This window comes from Melanerpes formicivorus, unplaced genomic scaffold (assembly GCF_026170545.1).
Source record: "Melanerpes formicivorus ecotype bairdi unplaced genomic scaffold, bMelFor1.0.p_v2 SCAF_19, whole genome shotgun sequence".
Lineage (NCBI taxonomy): Eukaryota > Metazoa > Chordata > Aves > Piciformes > Picidae > Melanerpes > Melanerpes formicivorus.
The window spans coordinates 7,380,575-7,400,744 of record NW_027142371.1 but is presented as its reverse complement, the minus strand read 5'-3'; the positions used below and the strand labels follow the sequence as shown (position 1 = coordinate 7,400,744).

At 41.5% G+C, this 20,170-nt stretch overlaps 1 protein-coding gene across 4 annotated transcripts in view; it reads left to right on the top strand.

Annotated features, from left to right (window-relative positions):
• Positions 1-2,094: 2,094 nt before the first annotated feature.
• Positions 2,095-20,170, top strand: part of BCAS1 (brain enriched myelin associated protein 1) — a 58,193-nt gene continuing 40,117 nt past the window's right edge. For all 4 annotated transcript variants that reach the window (XM_068149961.1, XM_068149963.1, XM_068149960.1 and 1 more), the window contains exons 1-5: positions 2,095-2,179; positions 2,702-2,880; positions 7,727-7,800; positions 7,906-7,987; positions 17,103-17,686. In XM_068149961.1, the coding sequence (XP_068006062.1) occupies positions 7,732-7,800; positions 7,906-7,987; positions 17,103-17,686 (735 nt within the window). In that variant the 5' untranslated portion in view covers positions 2,095-2,179; positions 2,702-2,880; positions 7,727-7,731. The remainder of the gene's footprint in view (positions 2,180-2,701; positions 2,881-7,726; positions 7,801-7,905; positions 7,988-17,102; positions 17,687-20,170) is intronic.

Here is a 20,170-nt window from a genome sequence, read left to right as displayed (position 1 = left end):
ACTTGGGAGAGAAAGGCACTTTGGGTGGGTGTCACAGCCACCTCTGGTTTGTCCACCACAGCTTATGCAGCATCCCAAGGAGATTTGTGCTCTCACTTAGGCACTTATGTTAAATGCCCAAAGCTAGGCAGTGACCTTTTCTTTTAAAAGTATCTAAATTATTCCTGTGTTATTCAAGTCATGAAGGGGAAAAAAATGCCTGGATGAATAATGGCAAACACAGTTCTGTGGAAAATAAAAGAAGGCATGCAAACATCCTTCAGCAACACTACCATCTGTTTGGGCTCAACTCTAAGTATAGCCTGTTTTGAGGAAAAGGAGTATTTTTATTCATATATTCACAGCACATGCCATAAGGTGAAGTACAATGATAATCCAAATTGTTTTTTTCATGATGCACATTAAGTTTTTAAAGCTGAATTTGATGACTTTTTAAGAGCAAATAGATCCGTGGAAAACAAAATATGGTGCAGTCATACACCGAATCTTAATGATGGTTTCTTAAAGAAATTCAGGATTTCTGGAATCAAATATTTACGTCTTGCACTTCGAAATTATTTCATGATAACATTTAAAACCAAGGAGAAGTCCAAAAGAAAAGAAAAACAGATGAAAATCAGTCCAGAGCCACTGAAAGGGTGACTGGTTTTGCATCCAGGTTGGTATTTTGTGCCTGAGTCTGCAGGTAAGCTTTGTTGCCTCCACAACATGTGGCATCCAGAGGCCTTACCCAAGATCATATTCCTTCTTTGGACAGGATTATGAGATTGAACTTTCAGGGTATCATCCAAGCTTGTAGTACACAAGGGTTTGCAATATGTAAGGTGATAAAATAAGGGGGAAATTGTAAAGATACATGGCTCAGTGCTTGAAGACCCAAGGGAATCCAAACATGCACTCACAGTGCATGTAACCAGAAGCTCTGGTTTTGTGCTTACAATTTTTTCAGCCTCCCCTGAAGCATCTGACACCATTTGCAGCCAGCACATAACCCTTGTATACAGGTCTGTTTCTGTTTCTATATCATGGCTAATAACAGAATTATATTAAAACCCATAAAAAACAACACAGAAATAAAAGTGCCATCCAGATAATACATAAGCAAGTCAATAGGGGAAAAGATCCTGGGGATTGCAGTGGTGTTCCAGCTTATCTGAATCTTGTGACACACACACTGTGGAGAGAACGTGCCACTTGGAGCAAGATGATTCATATATTTGAGCACTTGAAGGTGACAATCAAGTGATCTATGTACACCAGGCTTGGATGAAAGGGAGCCTAAAGAGAGCTTCTGGGAACCCCTGGCCTCAGGATATGTCATTAATAATTAAGGAGAAGTTGACATTGTGCTTTTAGTGTCTTCACATCATGACAGTGTTAACAGCATTGCCGTTGTCACCCTGCTGTGCTGGGGAGGAGCATGGTCTCTCTCAGAGCCTTGAAGCAGGACCTCCAGCCAGTCCCCAAACTGGTTTATGGTATTGTCCTGTCTGAGCCTTTCACAACACTTTGCTATTGCTTTCTCGAACTACAAAATAAGGAATTTATCTTTTTTTTTTTTTGGTAATTCAACAGCCTGTGGGAACCCTAGTTCCTAAAGCTAAGTTTTATTGGCTGAGGTGGTGTGAAAATTCAGAACAAGAAAGCCTTTTCCTGCTCCAGACACCCCCAGTCTGAGCGTGGGCTTAGTGACTCACATCAGGGAGCAGTAAATTGTGACAACAGGTTTAAAATATTAACACTTAGTCAGTTTGTACATCATGGAAAGATATTAAGATCCACTTTAACTGCAACAAATAGTCATGTCTTTAAATATACTTTGGGATTTTTGTTTTTCTGCTATTGTGGGGAAAATCTGTATTTGGAAGGGGTTCAGGTGTTCAGTACACGGTCCTGATTTCCAATCACAGACAGTCTGTGTTGGGCTGCCCTGAAGCCATACAGTCAAGTATGTATTTGAACAGGTTTGGGTGGCCAGAACATTCAAGACCAGAAAACACTTCTAGAAGGGCTGGGAAGGTGGACTGCTCCACCCCTCTGTGTGTTTGCACCCAGTGTTTGTGAGCACTCCCTGGGCTGATTACTGGTGGCAGGGGCAGGGGCAGAGCTGCAGGGCTGGGCGAGCAGCACTTTACCCAGACCAGCTCCAGCACTGGGTGCCCTGTCCACCCTGTCTCAGGTAACTCCTGCTCCTGCTGCTGTGGGTTTGGATTTTCTTGGGTTTGGCTTTTGTCCTGCTGCTGCCAATTGTTCCATGCATTAATAGAGTCCTGTGTGTGTTCTTGTGCTAAATGATTTTGGGAGCTCCTGTGAATGCTCGGCTTGTCACGTTTGGGCTGTAAAGTGCCTGCTATGAATTTTCCCTTTTGGTGCACTGGCTTTTTCTGCAAAAGGATAGAAGAATGAAAACAAAACAAAACAAAACAAAACAAACCCCAGCTTTCTGGCAGAGTGTTTCTACTGGCCAGGTTAAGATTGTTCACCTTTGTGGCATTGTTGAAGTGTTACCTCCCTGGAAGCCCAGGGTGTGAAAGTTTGAGCTATTTTGCTTTTCCTGTTTGCCTGTGATGCTGTGGCTGAAAGGATTGTATTAAAAATTGCCCCTAGAGCCTTAAGGGCTGCAATTCTGCATGTCCTGGATGCACCACCAGCTACCAGGTTGCCGTTCAAACTGTTCTTGGGTGTTTCTTGTTTGCTCTAGGTGAGTCATCTCAATCCTTCCTTCTCCTGTCCCTTCACTACTGTCTATTGTGTGTCCATTTCTTCTCCTTAACCACGGACAATGCTCAGATGCATTCATCACCTGGCTTCATCATACCTGACACGTGTCTGAGCTATCTTTTTCTGCAGGAAAACAATTGAGAGCTGCACTGAAAGAAGGTAAGGAGACTTGCTAAAACTCTGGCTTATTACTAGTCCTTGCTTAGCTTTGACATGAATCAGAGCAGGACATTTTGCCTTTGTAGCAGGGCCCAGACTGGTCCCCCTGTTCACCTCTTTTCCAAAAGGCAGGATAAAGGGCAATGATAGACTCAAGGATTGAGGATGCAGCTCTTGCCTTGTGGCCACAACAGAAAGCAGGTTGCTTTCTGCATGAACTAATACATGCTGGGTCCTTCTTCTACCTCGTGAATATATGAGTCTATTGAAGCCTTCCTCAAACACCAGTAGAGTTGGACCTATCTATAATTAATGAGATGTAAAGAGAACTAACTAAAGTGGATTTTTCCCCTGATATTTAAGTACAACATATGGCAAGGTTTGGTGAGGGATTAATTGTGAACTTTTTATATTAATAGACACTGTGGCACAGGTGACTGGAGTAATCTAGGTGGGTCAATACATTAGGAAGGTCAGGCTTAGCTGGCTTTAGCCAGAGTACACAGTAGATCATGGAGTTTGTTGTCATTTTTCTCATTGTTTTTGAAGCTTTTACCACTCTGTCAGGACCAAAGCAATGAATTTTGAGAGTGAGAGAAAAAAAAGGATAATTTTATCAGCCTTGAGCTCATACTTGGGGCACACGATGGTTCATAAAAGGTAAAAAAAACCCAACCAACTAAACAACATTTTTATTTTTAACTATTTTATGCATTACAATAGAAGCAGTGAAGCATGATTTGGTAAAGGAACAGTTTCAGAGCTGTCTCTGGTCTGCAGGCTGATAATTCACGTTCCTATTTAAACCAGTCAGGCTGCATTCCAGCTGGTGTGAATGAACCCCCTGCAAGGATAATATCCCCGAAACTTAATAAAAGAATCAGTATCTAGAAAGGAAGCCTAAGGATAAGAGTGAGCTTATTCCAGTTCCTCTCAGCTTCTAAAGGGTTTCTTCTCATTTTGAAAACGAGTATTTACACGTCAGCATCATCTCTTCCCCCCCCCCCCCCCCCCAAGCCCCCCAAAATTGTTGTATCACTGTAAACATTGTCAAACCTTCTCTCATAAAACAGATAACTTGCCAGCATATCTCCCAGGTCTGGTGGAGGTTTCCTCTGTACTCACAGCTTAGTACAGAGACCAGCTTTGTGCTTTTCAGGTGTAGAACAAAGGATACAAATAGGTCCTGCCTATTGGTTGTACCACCTATAAATAACCACCATTAATAACCAAACCAGCAAAAGCATCCAATGGAGAGACCAAGTCAGCAACCCAAGAGATAGTGTAGCTTCTGTCACAGCTGGACAGAAGTCTTTAGAGGTTGACAATATGTGATTCTGATTTTCAGTTCTCAGGCAAGTTCCTGCACACTGGGAGTCTTCAACATGTTTTAAAAATTCTTTTGATCATGTGAGGATATTAGCTGGGTGCAGAATTGGGTCTGGTGCTTAGCTTTTGGCAGCCTTCTTTCCAAATGGTGATCTTCGTAAACATTGTGGTGTGAAAAAAAAAAAAGAGACAAAAAAAAAAAAAGACACTAAATGAGATTGTGGGAACCTGATATGTTTCAGAAAACTTTGTCACCACATTTAATAACTTTAGCTCCAAGAGAAGGGATTTCAAATGTGAGATAAAAATAGATTTGTTTGCATAAACTAGAGGCCTGAGCACCTTGGGAAGAGCATAACTGTTTCATGTTAATGACAGAGCTGGAGCTGCTCCTTTATGCAGCTCTAGAGCCACACATGGGTGCAATCAGATGAAATAATCTTTAGAACAGCAGTTTCTAGACGGGGTGGCAGGAGTGACTAGCTGTGGCATTACTTGCTTGGCAAGGTGAAGCTCAGCCAGTCTGATACCATTTTGTGTGCCTACGCCGTCACTCCTGCTGCTGCTGCTGCTGCTCAGTTCTGTCTATAGGTGGCAGTGACCTTTCATGGTTCTTTAAAAGAGGGCAGAAGCACGCAATGCATACGTGTTTATCTTCCTAATTTTGCTGAAGGATCCCGGCCAGGACTGTGAGGCTGTGCCATTCGCCGAGCTCTGCACCCAGGGGAACGGCCACAGACTTGCCATCATTCTGCACTAGCCACTTTGCCCCAGAACACGGTGGTAATACTGCTCACATGATGCAAAACTCACTGCAATTCATTCATCCAATACTCTCACAAGGAGGGAAAAATCCTGAAGACATATTATATATGTTCAGGGTGGAGAATTGCATTTGGTGTTTTGGGATCGTATTCCCATAAGGGTTGTGTAGCAGGTTTGTTCCATTTTTGGCAAAAATAACCACCAAGTCTTGTCCAGCTTTCTATGAGAGAGAGAGGGAGAGGGTTCTGGTGAATGGACATGTTTTCAAATTCCATATGACCACTGCCTGTGTTTTATTTCAGTGAGAATTATAAACTTGATTGTAGAGAATGGGTAATCTCTCCTCAAGGAAAGTATGGCAGTGATCAGAGCCTGTGATCTCTGCTCTGTATCATCTAAAGCTAACTTACCTGACAAGAGTAGAGCTGCATCAACAGGAAACAGCAGTAATTGAGACTCAAGCTACAAATCATTGCCAAAAAAAAGAAAAAAAGAGAGAAAAAAAAAAATAACCCTTCCCTTGCTCCTCACAGATATGTACTGATTTTACAGCACGTGTGAAAAAAAAGAAAGCATGAAACATGCAATCTTCCACCTTCTACTTAAACTGTCTCCTGGCATAAACCAGAAGGCCTTGTGAATGGAAAACAAGAGTAAATCCTCCAAATTCAACTAGATACTAAATTTACCATCGAGACTAAGCAGTAGGTTTTGAATGTTGTTTTCTTCTCCTCTGATAGGATAATGTTTAAAGTTGCTAGGAAACAGGATTACGCAGCAAGGACAGGAGGCCATTGTACATCTATGGGGAAATGCTGGCTGTTTTCCACCATAAATCCGAAGTTCTGATTTATAGTGGAAATATCAGCTGAGAAGATAACCCCCCTGTGCAATGTGCACTCTAAAATCAAGGCTCAGTCCTAAAGCCACCATTCATGCAGAGGTCTCAGCAGCGGTCTCAGCAGCACAGAACTGCAGTTCATGTTTCAGCATCAGCAACATTAGGCGCTTATCAGAGAACGTTAACCACCTCTGGAGCTTGTATGTCACATCAGCTAGAATGCAGCATAAAATAAAAGGCAGATCTGGACCATCCCGGTAAAGTATATTTTTGTAGTTTGGGGTTAAAAAAAAAAGACCCACAAGCAGCTTAAGCTCTGTAATAGTAACTGGAAGCAGGCACTCGAGGCTGTGGGCTGAAAGCAAAGCTGCCCTTAGCCCTCTCATTCAAATTCTGGTAAAGGTGATTTAGCAAAATTACTCTTTTCCTTCCTTTCCAATAGTCAATGATTGCTCAGTTAAAACACTGAAGAAGTTACTCTCATTCATACCTCTGCAGCTTCACTGGTCCATTCAGGCATAAACCAGATCAATAGCAAAGCAGAAGAGTTCGTACCCATGGTGTCTGCAGACAGCATCCAACCGCAGGAGCACTGAGGGTGGAGCAGGCTCCAGTTCTCTTGTCTTTGGAGACCTTCCCCTTTCAAGTTGTGCCTCAAAATAATTTCACCTTATTGTTCATTTGTGTAGTTTTAACTGTATGTATACATATATATCCTGAGCCAAAGACAACAGGAACCTTCCCCTTGACTTCAGTCTGGTTTGGCCTTCAACCATGTTGCAAGGAGTGTGTTTGGCCTCAGAATTTATGGCCCTAAAGCATAGTGAGCTCAAAGAGTACATAAATGTATTTTAAACTAAGGGGGAAAGTAAAGAAACAAAAAACCAAACCAGCAATAACAAAACCAACAGTTGTATTGCAGTTGTAGATAGGACAAAGGCTAAAAGTGTTTTTTTGTCAGAGCTGTGACTTCAGTAGTCATGAACATAAGAAAGCCATTTTAAACTGGCTAGCTAAGGTATCAGCAGTGTTGCATCTGCAGCAACACAAGGTGCTCAAAAAATACATCCACGACCACAGATGCATGCTGCAGTGGTTGGTTCGCATTGTCTCTGACTTGCTGCAGCTGCAGTCTTGGCAGTGCTCAAACTAGTGAAGAAAGCATAGCTTGGTTACTTCTGTGAGCTGCAGTTGAGTGATGAAGCTGCCTAGAGAAGGACAAATATTTCCACAGCCACAGGTGAAAATTTTCCCCAGATGATTTGTTGCACATAACTGCAGGACATGCGAGGTCTAATTTTCAGAGTTTACACCCTGCCTCTCTTCTCTCTTCTGTTTGGTTTTGGTTGGTTGTGGGGTTTTGGTGTTTTGTGGGTTTTGTGTTTTGATGGTTTTTTGGTTTGTTTTGGTTTTGTTGTTGTTATTGTCAGGGGTTTTTGTTTTGTTTTATGAAAAATGAGCAAAAAGTGTCCCAGCACTGTCCCTTTCTTAAAGGCACAGCCTCAAACGGTCACATTTCCTACCAGGCTGCTGTCATTTATTGACTCTTTTTGGTCATTTTCATTCTATACTGATGCTGAATCCTAGTTAGTCTCTACTGAGTATTAATGAATGATGCAAGTGTGATTGCATCCAATTCTCCCCAAGAAACAAGAGAAGTTTGTTAGCTTGTGCCATTTTTTAGGAGCAGCTGTGCTTAACTAGGTGTGAACAAGGCTGGTGCAGGCTGCTGCTAAGGGCAGGTGCCTTTGGGCAAGCAGGGAGGGTTTATTAGGAATTGAAACAGCCTGTCAAAGTCTGTCACCATTGTCTGTCTCTCAGTTTGAATTAGGCAGTAAATCTCTATTAATGAGAAAGAAAGGGCTATTTGCTTTAGGTGTTAGGTTTTTTCCTTTCCCCTCCACCTTACAGGAACTATGGGGAATACAATGAGCATCCCGGAGGAAACCGAAGATGACAACACATGTACAGTAAAAAGCTACCAGGTAAGTGTGGGCTGCCCAATCTCAACTTCCCTGAATATTGCATATTGCAATTTTTCAATTCCATGATGTACCCTGCCCTAAGAACTGTGTTATTTGCCATTTCAGGCTCTATCTGAATCCCCTGACAACATTAAAAATGGATCTGTTGCATTTGTTCAGTCTCATTCTCCTGTAATGAATGGTGAAGGTATGTCCTGGGAAAGGGTGACATCTTTGTCATTCTTTTGTCACCAGACAGGCAGAGAGATGTTTATATTGGAGCAACAACAAATACTGGTGTATGGTGTCAAATTAAATGATAAGCCCATGGTTCAACTCTTACTTATAAATGGGTACATATATTTTTATTCAGAAGCTTGAAAGTTGAAAGATAACAAAGAGTAAAATGGGAAAATATTTCTTAAGTCATCTGAAGCTGTTTAATTGTTCTAAGAATTTGGTTCTGTACCTGGCCCACAAAAAGTGGGTTTGTAGACTGAAGATTTTGGTAGGTGTGAAGTATTGTAGTGCAGGAGTGGTGAGAACCTGATTGTTCTTCCAAGACTTTGAATATTTTCTCATTTTGTGTCCTGTGTTCTTCAGCAGGTGCATTGCCTTGGCTTCAAAGATACCAAACAATTAGTTACTAACAACTAAATATGCATAGGGAATTTTTTTTTGTCCTGTTTATCATTTAGAAAAAGTGATTGGCTTGGAAAAGTACTGTAAGGTGATAGGCATTGCACCTGCAATGATGTGGGTATAACAAATGTCTCTGCACCTGAGTAAAATGCCACTTCTGGTACCACTTTATGGTAACTTTCCCATACAGAAACCTACCTTGTTCTCACCTAAGAAGCAGCAGACTTCTTGAAGAGAGCAGAGTATGTCTAATCTGCAGTGAGACCTCAGTAAGCAAACTTTAACTGTGTCCTCTGCCTGTGTTTGAATCCTAGAGAATTAGAAAATTTAAGTATAGCACAGTAATTTCTAGAGCTGGCTGAGTGACATCTGGGAATGCAGCATGGCTGGCAACAGTATTCTGAAGAAGTCAGTCCTGTTTACCAGCTTTAACTCAGACTGTGTCACAAGCCTGATGTTGTAACCCCAACCACCTCTCTCCTGTTGCTGTTACAAGAGACATTAGATATTATTCAGTGACTGCCAGGGCAGCAAGAGCACGAGACAGGTGGGGACGATGACTTGTTCGTCTTTCTGTAGAAGTTAAATATTGGGGGGGATGGGTAAACCACTACTTGGTAAGGGCATCCCATTTCAGACTTAACTGGGTGGTGTTCATAGCAGGACAGCAAATGGGTTTTGGAATGATCACACCAGTGGCAGGTTGGATTTTGGGCTCACCAGGAAAAGGTTCCTGCCAGCACCTGAGCCCCCATTCCAGTGCTGCCATCTTGAAAATCTAATGTGAAGTACGTGGCCTGAGCATTACAAATTTGGCTCCAAGTAGTTTTGAACATTTCTCTCCACGTATTCATGGTTGACTGCTCTCATCCACAGAAGTGTCTCTCTCTCCTCACCTTTCAGCACCTCACTAATTTCTTCTTCCACCTCTTCTTGGTGTTGGAGCCTTTCTGAGGAGCATTCAGGCAGCACTCATTTGGAGCAACATTACATCAGTTCACATGCCTGCAGATTTAGCCCTGTTAATTTTACCTCTGTTTTGCTTGCACTGGACTTTATTTTTATTTTTTTTTTCTGTTCCCAGAATACAATAAACCCCAGCAATTATCTCTAAGGAAATAAAATATTATTCATTGTTGAGAGAGCCCTCTCAGCCTGTTACATTCAGTTAAAAAATCTAATCATGGACAAAATAACCTAAGACTAGTATGGCACTATGTGGATGGTACTGATTACAGTTCAGAGTCTCTGTTCCATGGCTCATTTTCTAATGCCATCTAGCTTTAATAACTCGGTTTAAATGATTGCCTACTAGAAAAAAGGAGCCTGTAGCTCTGTTTTTCTGCTGGTGTAAACCAGCAGAGTTCTGGGAAGTAAATAAAAGCCAGATGATTTACACTGTTTAAAGATCTAGAAACTAAGTGTAGGTTTTAATACGTAAAATGAAGCATCTGGCATTGTTTTACTTAAATGGATTACCTAATTAATATAATTACTGAATCAGTTTAAGTAGCAAGTTGAAAAATTGGACTGTCCTGTCATATTTTAACTTTATTAATGTCAAAAGAGCAGTTAAAATTATTAACTATTTGGATGCCACTGCAATCTCACTGGTTTGTGTCATACAAGAAAGAAGCTGGTGAAATAAGAGAGATGGAGATGGAAGTTACTCCTATAGAAAATGTAGCTGATAGTGTCTTTAAAATGAAATAATGCAAGAATATTACTATGATCTGAGGCAAGTGAAGTGAGAGGATTTCATTAATAGTGTTAGATGTATGTTTGTGGTCTTTGTCTTGTTAGTTTGCATTCCTGTGATTGCCAGTGATCAGCCCATGTGCTGTGCATTAAGTGGTATAGCTGATAAACGAGTCCATGAAATCTGTATCTGCTAATATAATGGAAAAAAAAGAATCCAGAGAGTTAACTTAATATGACCAGAGGAAGTAATGTTATTTGAAAGAGCCCCCATTACCATCTGTTTCACATCTGGGTGAGCAGATTGGCGACTAGTTCCCTACATTTGCTGCTTCTGCTCAAACAGGCTGACAGATGTGGGGATTTAGGGATTCTTTCCACGATTTGCCTTTCCTGCTTCTATTGATTATCAGGGCTGCAGACATTGCTCAGAGTGATAGCATCCAACTTCTCCTTCTGTAATGCCATTTCAATAGTAGTGATGCCCATACTGCTGCTTTAGGATGTCTTGCTTTGCCAGTAAAAGGATAGCAAATTTGGTCCTGACTTTTCCTAATGTTTTGTATTGGCCTGTTTGTGCTTTAAAAAGCAGAAGTACTGGTTGGGTAACAGGGAAAGGGAAGAAGGCCAGAATAAAAAGCCAGACATCTCTGAGATTTGCGCTACGTGGAGCGAAAATATATTAGGAGAACAAAATGGGTGAAATTCTGTTTGTATTCGGGTGGCAACTGCATGCAGATTAAAACAACCACAGAATCACCAAGGTTGGAAGAGATCTCAAAGATCATCAAGTCCAATCCATCACCACAGACCTCATGACTAAACCATGGCACCAAGTGCCACATCCAATCCCCTCTTGAACACCTCCAGGGATGGTGACTCTACCACCTCCCTGGGCAGCCCATTCCAACGGCTAACAATTCTCTCAGTGAAGAACTTTCTCCTCACCTCCAGCCTAAACTTCCCCTGGTGCAGCTTGAGTCTGTGTCATCTTGTTCTGGTGCTCCTTGCCTGGGAGAAGAGACAACCCCCTCCTGTCTACAACCACCCTTCAGGTAGTTGTAGATAGCAATAAGGTCTCCCCTGAGCCTCCTCTTCAAGAAAAGAAAGATGACACAAGGGAAAAAACTGCAGTTAAGATACAATTCCTTTGTTGCAGAGGATAAATCTGATTCTGCAAATGCTGCTATTAACAGAAATGGGTGCATTGCCATAACTAAGTTGTGAAACACAACACATTTTAGCTATGACTGGTTTTAAGAATGATCATTAGTCCTCTTGCTGCTGGCTTCTCTATACCCATTTCCATTAATTTCAGCCAATCTAGGTAAATGACAATGCTGGTTAGCTTTGTGAAGCAGAATTATTCTTAGAACATAAATGTACTATCAACTTTATTTGCATGAAATCATTGAGCAAGACTGCAAAAAAAAAAAAAATATATTAGTTTGGTTATTTTTCTTTATCAAAAAAAGGGGGAGGATTACTTATTTGAATTCTCTAGTGCCTCTGATAACTTGGCCACTTCATCTTGTCACAGTGGTCTTTGGAGATCTCCCACACAAACATGAGTTATGGTTGGAGATGTGAAAATTCTACATCTACTGCAGCACTATCACAGTATGACTTAGGTTGGAAAGGACCTTGAGGATCATCGAGTCCAACCTATCAACACAGACCCCATGACTAGACCATGGCACCAAGTGCCACGTCCAATCCCCTCTTGAATGCCTCCAGGGTCGATGACTCAACCACCTCCCTGGGCAACCCGTTCCAATGCCGAATGACTCGCTCGGTGAAGAACTTCCTCCTCACCTCGAGTCTAAACCTCCCCTGGTGCAGCTTGAGACTGTGTCCCCTTGTTCTGGTGCTGGTTGCCTGGGAGAAGAGGCCGACTCCTTCCTGGCTACAACCACCTTTCAGGTAGTTGTAGAGGGCAATGAGGTCACCCCTGAGCCTCCTCTTCTCCAGGCTAAACAATCCCAGCTCCCTCAGCCTCTCCTCATAGCTCTTGTGTTCAAGGCCTCTCCCCAGCCTTGTTGCCCTTCTCTGGACACATTCAAGTGTTTCGATGTCCTTCTTAAACTGAGGGGCCCAGAACTGGACACAGTACTCAAGGTGCTATGATATCAACCCAATTCTAAATAATGGAACAGAAATTAACCTACACTATACAGAAAGGTCTGTCAGAAATGTAAAATAGAAATTCCACTCTTTGTCGCTAAGGATTTGATTTATTCATTTTTTTAAGCCTAGTATTTGCTGCAGCAATTCATTCAGGGCTATTGTAATCCTCTGGCCTGTATTGATGGACTTATTGGTGCCAAATGTTGCCTCGTAGCCCTTAATGGTTCCTTCGTGGCCATTGAAATCCATTGTCTCCATGATCATCTTAACTCCAGGGAACAAAATAATGCTGTGGTACTATAATTACATGGCAAGGCAAAATATCCATTTATAATTGGCTTGTACTCAAAATAGTCAAAGGCACTACAGTTTGTAGCTAATGGCTTGTTCTGCTTGATTTCAAAAAGTGATTTTTTTAATTTCTTTTTTCATGTTCAAAAGCAACAAAACATCAAAATATTTTCTTCAAGCTTTTATTTCATGGCATGTTTGTATGCCAGTAGCCTACAGGAGGAGATGTCTCTGCTGAAGAACTTGCCAGTTCAAGTTGTTCCTCATTCAACAGCTAGAAATCTGTTGCACTATGGATCAGTCAGTAGGTTAAATGGCATGAGCTGGCAAGCTGTGAATGTAAGGCATCACAGACATTATTTCACGTTCCCTATGTGTATTAGCCAGTGAAGGTGCATATAACTGCTGAAACCAGACTGCCAATCAAAGGCTAAGTAAAAGGAAGATGTTTCAAGAAAGCATCTGAAGGCTTGACCTTTGGCAAGCAGTGTCAAAAATAGATATTTATCTAGTACATGGCTTAGGATCCTACTAAGAATAAAAAGAGTAAACTAAGAGTAAGCTACAGAGAAAAGAAGGTTATAGTGAAGGAGGGAAGAAGGCAATCTGGAAGTGCTGGACAGAATTCCTTTTGGTCCCACTTGAGAGAATTTGGCTGCCATCTGTTACATGCACCAGACCGAAGTCTGGTTATATTCCCCATGATTAGCAATAGCAAATCAGCTGACAAAAGCTCTCACAGCCTTTTTATGTTGGTCTGGCAGCTCTGAACTTCCTTTCATATCAGTCATATCCTCAAGATTCCTGCCCATGTCTGCTCTTCCCTGTAGTTGAGAGCTGCATCTTGGTCCCTGAACTGTGTGAGAGGTGCTTTGCTGCAGGTAGTCTGCACCCATGTTCTGAGTTCTGCTACCTGCCCGTGGGGTTCTGTATACATGAGGTCCCACAAGGAACAGAAATAGTTCCATACCTGTATGGTCATCTTTGCAGCCCACGAGGTCAGTTTATAGCCTGTGCTTGTCTTAAGACTTCATCCTTATAATGTTTTATTTGCTGGCTTTGGCTATTAAAACCTAAGAACTTACATTTTAAAATCCAGTGCTAGTTCTGCAGATTTGATCCCATTCTGTGCCAGCAAAATTCCGTGTCTTTGCTGTTCTTCCTTCTCATCCTATGAAAGGGCTTAATATCTTCGACTTTAACATGTTATGAGAAGGGGAAGAAAGTCTGTCAGCAATCATTTCTGAGTAGGGAAATGGTATTGACATAATCTTACACTAACCATAACTCTTCTCTGTACAGCTTTGTTTATAGATTAAGGAATAAAGTCCACCTAATAGAGCAAATTTCAGAAAAAATAGTCCTATTTTGGGTGCTCTTACAGGAGAGATTTTATGTGACTCTAGTATTGTCTTTTTACCATATCCTGATGAATTAAAGGGAAAGGAAGCACAAACCCTCTGTAGTGTGACTGTCTTTTGTTAAATACTTGAAAGGGAAGTGCCTGTGTAGAAGTAGTATGAAATGCAACCTCACAGCAGTGCTGTAAATTGTATATTGATTTTAGTTTCAGAGCAGTTATTAATCTCATTCACAGTGAGATGCTTTGATCTACTTACAGACCTGGCCTAGAGTTTGGGATGTTTTGCTTCTATTCCTTATTCTGCCCCTGGATTGTGGCATAGTTTTGGAAAGAATAGCACTCCTTTGTCTCCTTAAAAACAAAAATATCATGCACTTTTCATTCAAATGCTGCCATTTCAAAGCCTTTCTCTTTCATACTTTGCTGCAAATACGGCATGAATCAAACTGCTCTGTTCAACCCACCACAGTAGTGTCTCCTTTTTGGTGGTGGGATCTGTGTTGCCTGATGTCTGAGCAGACTTTCCCTGAAACAGTTTGAACTGTTTTGACACAAGAGACACACTGCAGAGCTCTTGCTGGTGATGTTTTCCAGGTCTTTTCATTCCTTCCATGATAATTAGAGATAAAAGGAGCTTGATAGCTTCATGAGCTACTTTTTGTTTGGTTGGTTTTCTTAATGATGAGCCTATATTCCTATTTTTACACTAAAGACAGTTTTCCTGTGTTTAATTTTTTTATCTGTTACATAAAGCAGAAGTTCAGCATCTATTACAATAATTTCCCAATGGCTATTGTTTCTGCTTTCTTTAGCTGGGGAAGGGTTTGCTTTTTGCTTCCTTCCCAAGTTTCCAACTATAATTAGAAATTATTGCTTCACTTTTTTTTTCCCCCTCTTCTTATTTCTTTTTTCTCATACAGTGTTACAGGAGGCTTAGCAAAGTATAATTGATATTTACTGACCCTGACTGAATAGGTGGTTGAGTATCTAGTTATTTGTGTGTCAGTATGTTGAAATGGGTGTTCATGGAAAAATTACAGAAGATTAATACTGGCAAAGGATTCTTACCAGTGTGAGTTATTTTCTTATATTAATGGTGACAGCGAATTCAGGGTGAGGGCTGAAATTCTCTACTAGAGTGTACATAAAGAGGTGCAAGTCTGTTGACCTGGACAGAACAGGTTGTGCTAAATGCTGTGGTCCCTCTGCATGCTTGCATGTGCCCAAACACAATAAGAAAGTGAATGTCAGATGAAAAATGTTGAAAACAGCGAAGTCAGGAACCAGCTCCTTGGCCACTGGTAAGATGCTGTTGTGAATTGTGCCACCACAGCCTGTACTTTGTCAGCTGTTGCCTCCAATGCTGGCAAGAATTTCAGTAATGTCACGTGAGATTCAGGCTGGCATGCTGGCACTTCTCAGCCCTTGGCTTTATGGATGCTCCCATCTCCTGCTAGCCAGTATGAACCCTGAACTGTGAAACAAGGATCTAACAGCCACTCTTGGTCACTGAATTAGGGCTGTTGGAATGAGAATGTCATGTCTGGATCCTGGGGCTCTCTTCTCCTCCTTGACCAGGGTCCCTGGGCACTGCTGCAGGACAGTATTAACTGGACCCAGGCACAGGTTACGCAGTGCCTGCTGCCTCCTGTGTGGCATGATGCAAAATCCTTGGAAGGGTGGAAATATGGAGCAATTTTGCTGTGAAAAGCAGAATGAGTAGTTTTGAAAGCTGTGATCTAAAAATGTTCTTCCTTTCTTGTCATAAGAAAATGAATTTTAAAAACTGAAACTGAACACTGAAGATTTGTAGTGTGGAATACAGGTGTTCTCAGTCAGGTTGTGTTGGTATCTGGGGTTTTATATCTGTTCAAGTAAAATGTGAAGGGCATAATATTGACTAGATTATTGCAATTATAATTTGAAATAATTTCAATTTTTGCATTGAAAGTGACAATTTAAAAATTCTAATTTAGCAAGTGAGTTTGAGACTGTCAGGTTTTCACAGTTATAATTAAGTAGATCTAAATTCATCCTCGAAAACCCTGGTGATGATTGACAGGGAAATCAGATATATATTCTAGACAAAGCAGGGATGAGGAGCTCAAACTGAGAGGAGCTGTAAGGTTTACCTCTCAGCAAGCCTCCTCTTGTTTACTGGGGTTTCAGACCATGTAATCTGTGACTCAGCCTCCCATCCACAAAATAGATACAGGAAAGATCAACTTTTTTTCACTCCCTGCTGTAAAGCAGGAGCCTTCTCCTTCTGTCTGCATACACAGTACAAGGGATTTTCAACTCAGCTATACCATCAAAGTGCATTGTAATTACACAATTATAAAATCTACTTTTTAAGATGAAAGTTGTTGTTTTTTCCACATCTGAAGTGTGATGACTGTGTCTAGACAAAAGGGAATTACTGTGATAATTTTGTGGTGGGGGGGAGGGAGGGAAATGTGTGAAGAGCCATATTGTTCATGGGTAAGGAGTTTGAAATGTAAGAATAAGGAGCCTGGCTCAGATGTCATTTCTAAATACTTGTATCAGGCTTCAATTAACCTACAGGCAGTAGAGAATTGCAAGTGTAAACCACACTATGCAGAGTAGGCAGCAAGGCAAGGAACAGTGTTGGAGAAATGAATGAAATAAGTTATGACTGCAAAGCTCTGTGGAGTTCAGCAAGCCAGGAAATGAAATCAGTCCTCACAGTTTCTGTGCTTTTTTTCTTTCTTTTTTTCTTTTTTCCTGTTAAGCTTTGACAGAGTAAAGGTGTAATACATTAATAGATAGCCTTGTCTCCAGTTCTATTGATTTGTTTAATTCTTTGTTTGTTTTATAGTCACTTCTTTAATTGAAAAGTAAAATATCCTCAGCATATCCACCGAGTTGAGCAGTCGAAAACCTGGGCTATTATCAGATTTTGGTAGCCGAGAAGGGGCTGTGGAGAAGATATAACTTGCTCCAACTTCTATTAGGAATGACAGGAAGGAAAATCAGAGGGGCAGATCTGATAGATGAACAGCAGCATTTAGCACAGGAAGGCAGCAGGGTCTCTGAACAAGCCCCACACTGTGTGATCCTCCCTATGTCTCTACATTTTGGGATGAGTTTATTAAAGAGCAAGGTCGCCATGATTAATTGTACACCCAGTATAACTTCTTTGCTGTGCTGGATAATTACTGCTCTATGCTTCTATTTGTAGTGGATGCAAAGGCAAGTGTTGCCCAGGATAATGTGGCCATTTCTTCCCCGAAGACAATGGAGCAGAGCCCCGTTCCCGACGCGGGTGGGCAGAGTCTCGGGAGTGCTGCCAGGAGAGCTCTGCCATCTGCTAAGTCCCGCTCTGTCTTCACATTTTCATGGTCTGTACCAGGGCGTACTGAAGATCCAGCTACAAATGCATCAGTTGGATCGGCGAAACTTGATGTCAGCTCAGAGGCACCCGGAGTAAACAAAGCCCCAAGTGACAGTGTGGAGGTTCCCGCAGCAGCTGCGCGGGAGGAAGGCTCACATAAAAACCTGACCCAGGCCCCACCAGCAGCAGCACTTCATGACATCGATCTCACAGCAGCAGTGACACCTGAGGGAGAGGATGTGACCACCTCAAAGCCAAAACAAGTAACCTTCTTTGACAGGATCTTCAAACTGGAGAAGGGAAACGAAAGGAGTAAAAGGCAAATTGATACCCAGGAGGAAAAGCAGACTTCAGACCTTCCTGACGGGCGCATCACAGTGAGAGAAGCTGCTGGATTACAGAGCACATCAAACAGTGTCCCACAGGGGAAGGCAAGTGCTTGACTAGGAATATCCATTTCACTCTTAATGAAACCTCTTGGGAATATTAATGACACAGGACAAGGTGATGTAGGGATGGCTGTATGAGTGAATCCGTGCTGGAGGTAACTCCGTGGGGCTGGCTCAATGCAGGTATGGGAGAAGAACCCATGGAGGAGTGGTGAATATCTCTGATGTCTACCTAATGGCTAAATGCTGGCATGTGACCTCAACTTCAAATTCATTTGTGTTTCTCTGAAAGGTTTGGGCGAGATAGCTGTGTTCATTCTCCAATTGCCAGCTACCAATGAAAACAAAAGCACTTGCAAGTAGATTGTTTCTGTGCCTTAGGAGCTTGCAGTTTGCCACTGGATGGTTTTAAAGAAGTTACTTAGCATGTTTTATGCCATTCTTGAAGTAGTCACTCTTGTGCAATAGCAGTTCTTTGCAGACTCTACAGACTAGAATAAGCTGTATTATACAGTAGCAACTTTTTCCCACTTAGCTATCGTGATTTCATTTATTATTTCTTTAGTTGAGGAAATGTGATCCCTTAGAACTGATTTTACAGGATGAGAATGTGATATAAGAAATGAAATAGCTCATCTGAGAGAGCATACTTGAAAAGAAAGGAGCTGAAAATAGACATGAGTTTAGATTTTCCACTTCCTACAAAGTTTAACATAGGCAAATATAGAGTTAATTTTCAGGTAGTTAACTAGTGAAAAAGTCTAACTCTTGAATGGAGATAGGTGGAATACCTGATCTAGTTGGAAGTGTCCGTGCTCATTAAAGTGGGGGTTGGACAAGATGACCTTATGAGGGTCCCTTCTAACCCCATGCAATCTTTGAATAACTTGCGTTAGTTCTGCTGGAAAGGTGCCAGTAATACACTAATTGGTGATCTAGCTCAAGTCCTATCCAACATCAGGACCAGGAGGGGAAACTAGCTGCATGGCTTCCTTATCAGAGTTTGTGTGAATGCTGTTTTAATAGGAACTGCTTTTATTGGCCTGGTTCAGGCTTACAAATAATACTGCTGCATGATTGTTAATCCTTTGCGTAGTGTTGAACATAGGTCACAGGATGCTTGCTACTTGCACTGATGACATCGCAGGCTGTCCCCAAAAGTCACTTTGATTTCTCTTCTTCTACCTTGTATTCTGTGTCTTGTACCTCCTTGAATTTGAAGATCACAGTTCTTGTATAAACTTGTAAATTGCAATCTCTTTCTGAAGATTCATTTGTAAGATCAAAGCAGTTGCAATTCTGACCATTGCCCTTCAAAGGCAGCATCCATCAGTAGTATTTCAGACAGATGTATGCACGCATTTATACAATCCGTAGCTTCAACCCAGCAGAACATCAAATCCTTCACTGTATAAACATAACAGGCTGAATAATTCACAATGAATAATCTATTCAGCGCATACTGGCACTTCTGCTTGCAGCTTGTAAGACTGAAGCTTTTCAATAGCGTGAATTCCCGCAGATATTTTTGACCAATGCACACAGGGTAAGTTTTGTCTGCGGCATGCAGCAATTGTTACTTTTACAATCAAATGCAAAATTCATAACTTTCGATTCTGCAAAGCACAGAGTATGAAAGGTCACGGGTCGTGCTGCTGGAGCTGTACAGTGTGAAAGTCTCTGCAATTAAATAATCTGAAATAGCTTTGACCAGAAGTCAGAGTTAAACATTTGCTGGAGGCAAATAGTCGTGTTGGGAGAGCACAAGCAGGCCAGTGTTTGTAATGAGCAACCATCAGGGGACAGAGAAAAATAATCTAAATCTTATTTCTCCTGTTCAAACAGATACTAGAAGCATTGTTCACTCAGATCAAGTTATACCCAGGTTTGTTATTAATTTTGAATGCTCCAGTCTTCAACTTGTGCTTATCCACATCTTAAACCTCACTAATGGGAATTAACATGGAAATCCCAAGCATTCATCAGCTATAGGTTGTATGTGTAAGTGTTTGCAGGATCCCAGCCCACACAACAGCTTTTTGGTGCTGAGTGGCCTGCTTGAGGACAGGTTTCCTGTTTTACAAAGGAGCCTGTACATCTTTTACACAGGAGCTTGAAGCTGTGTCACTGAAAATCTTTGAAGACTTAAAATTGGGGTTAGAGTTGCTCACTGTAAATGAGTGCCAGAACTGTATCACAGGGGACAGTAACATTTTAACCTCATCCTTGACTTTCTGGACAGTAATATTTTACTTTCTTTAAATAGTAAAAGGACCTTTTCTGGGGGAAATGTATCAACTAAACACTTCTGATATATTGCCAACCATTTCTAAAACAAAGGCTGTGGCTCTGCCTTGCAGCACAGTTGCCTTCTGTTCCCTCTAAAGTTGCTAGTTCCCATGTAGGAAGGGAGAATGACCAAGTCTAATTTAATTGCTGTTTCTGTAGTAACTACAAACTGTTACCAAATAATCATACCAAAAATCCAGACACTGCTGCCAACAGTTCCTTTTATTTTTTTGTGGA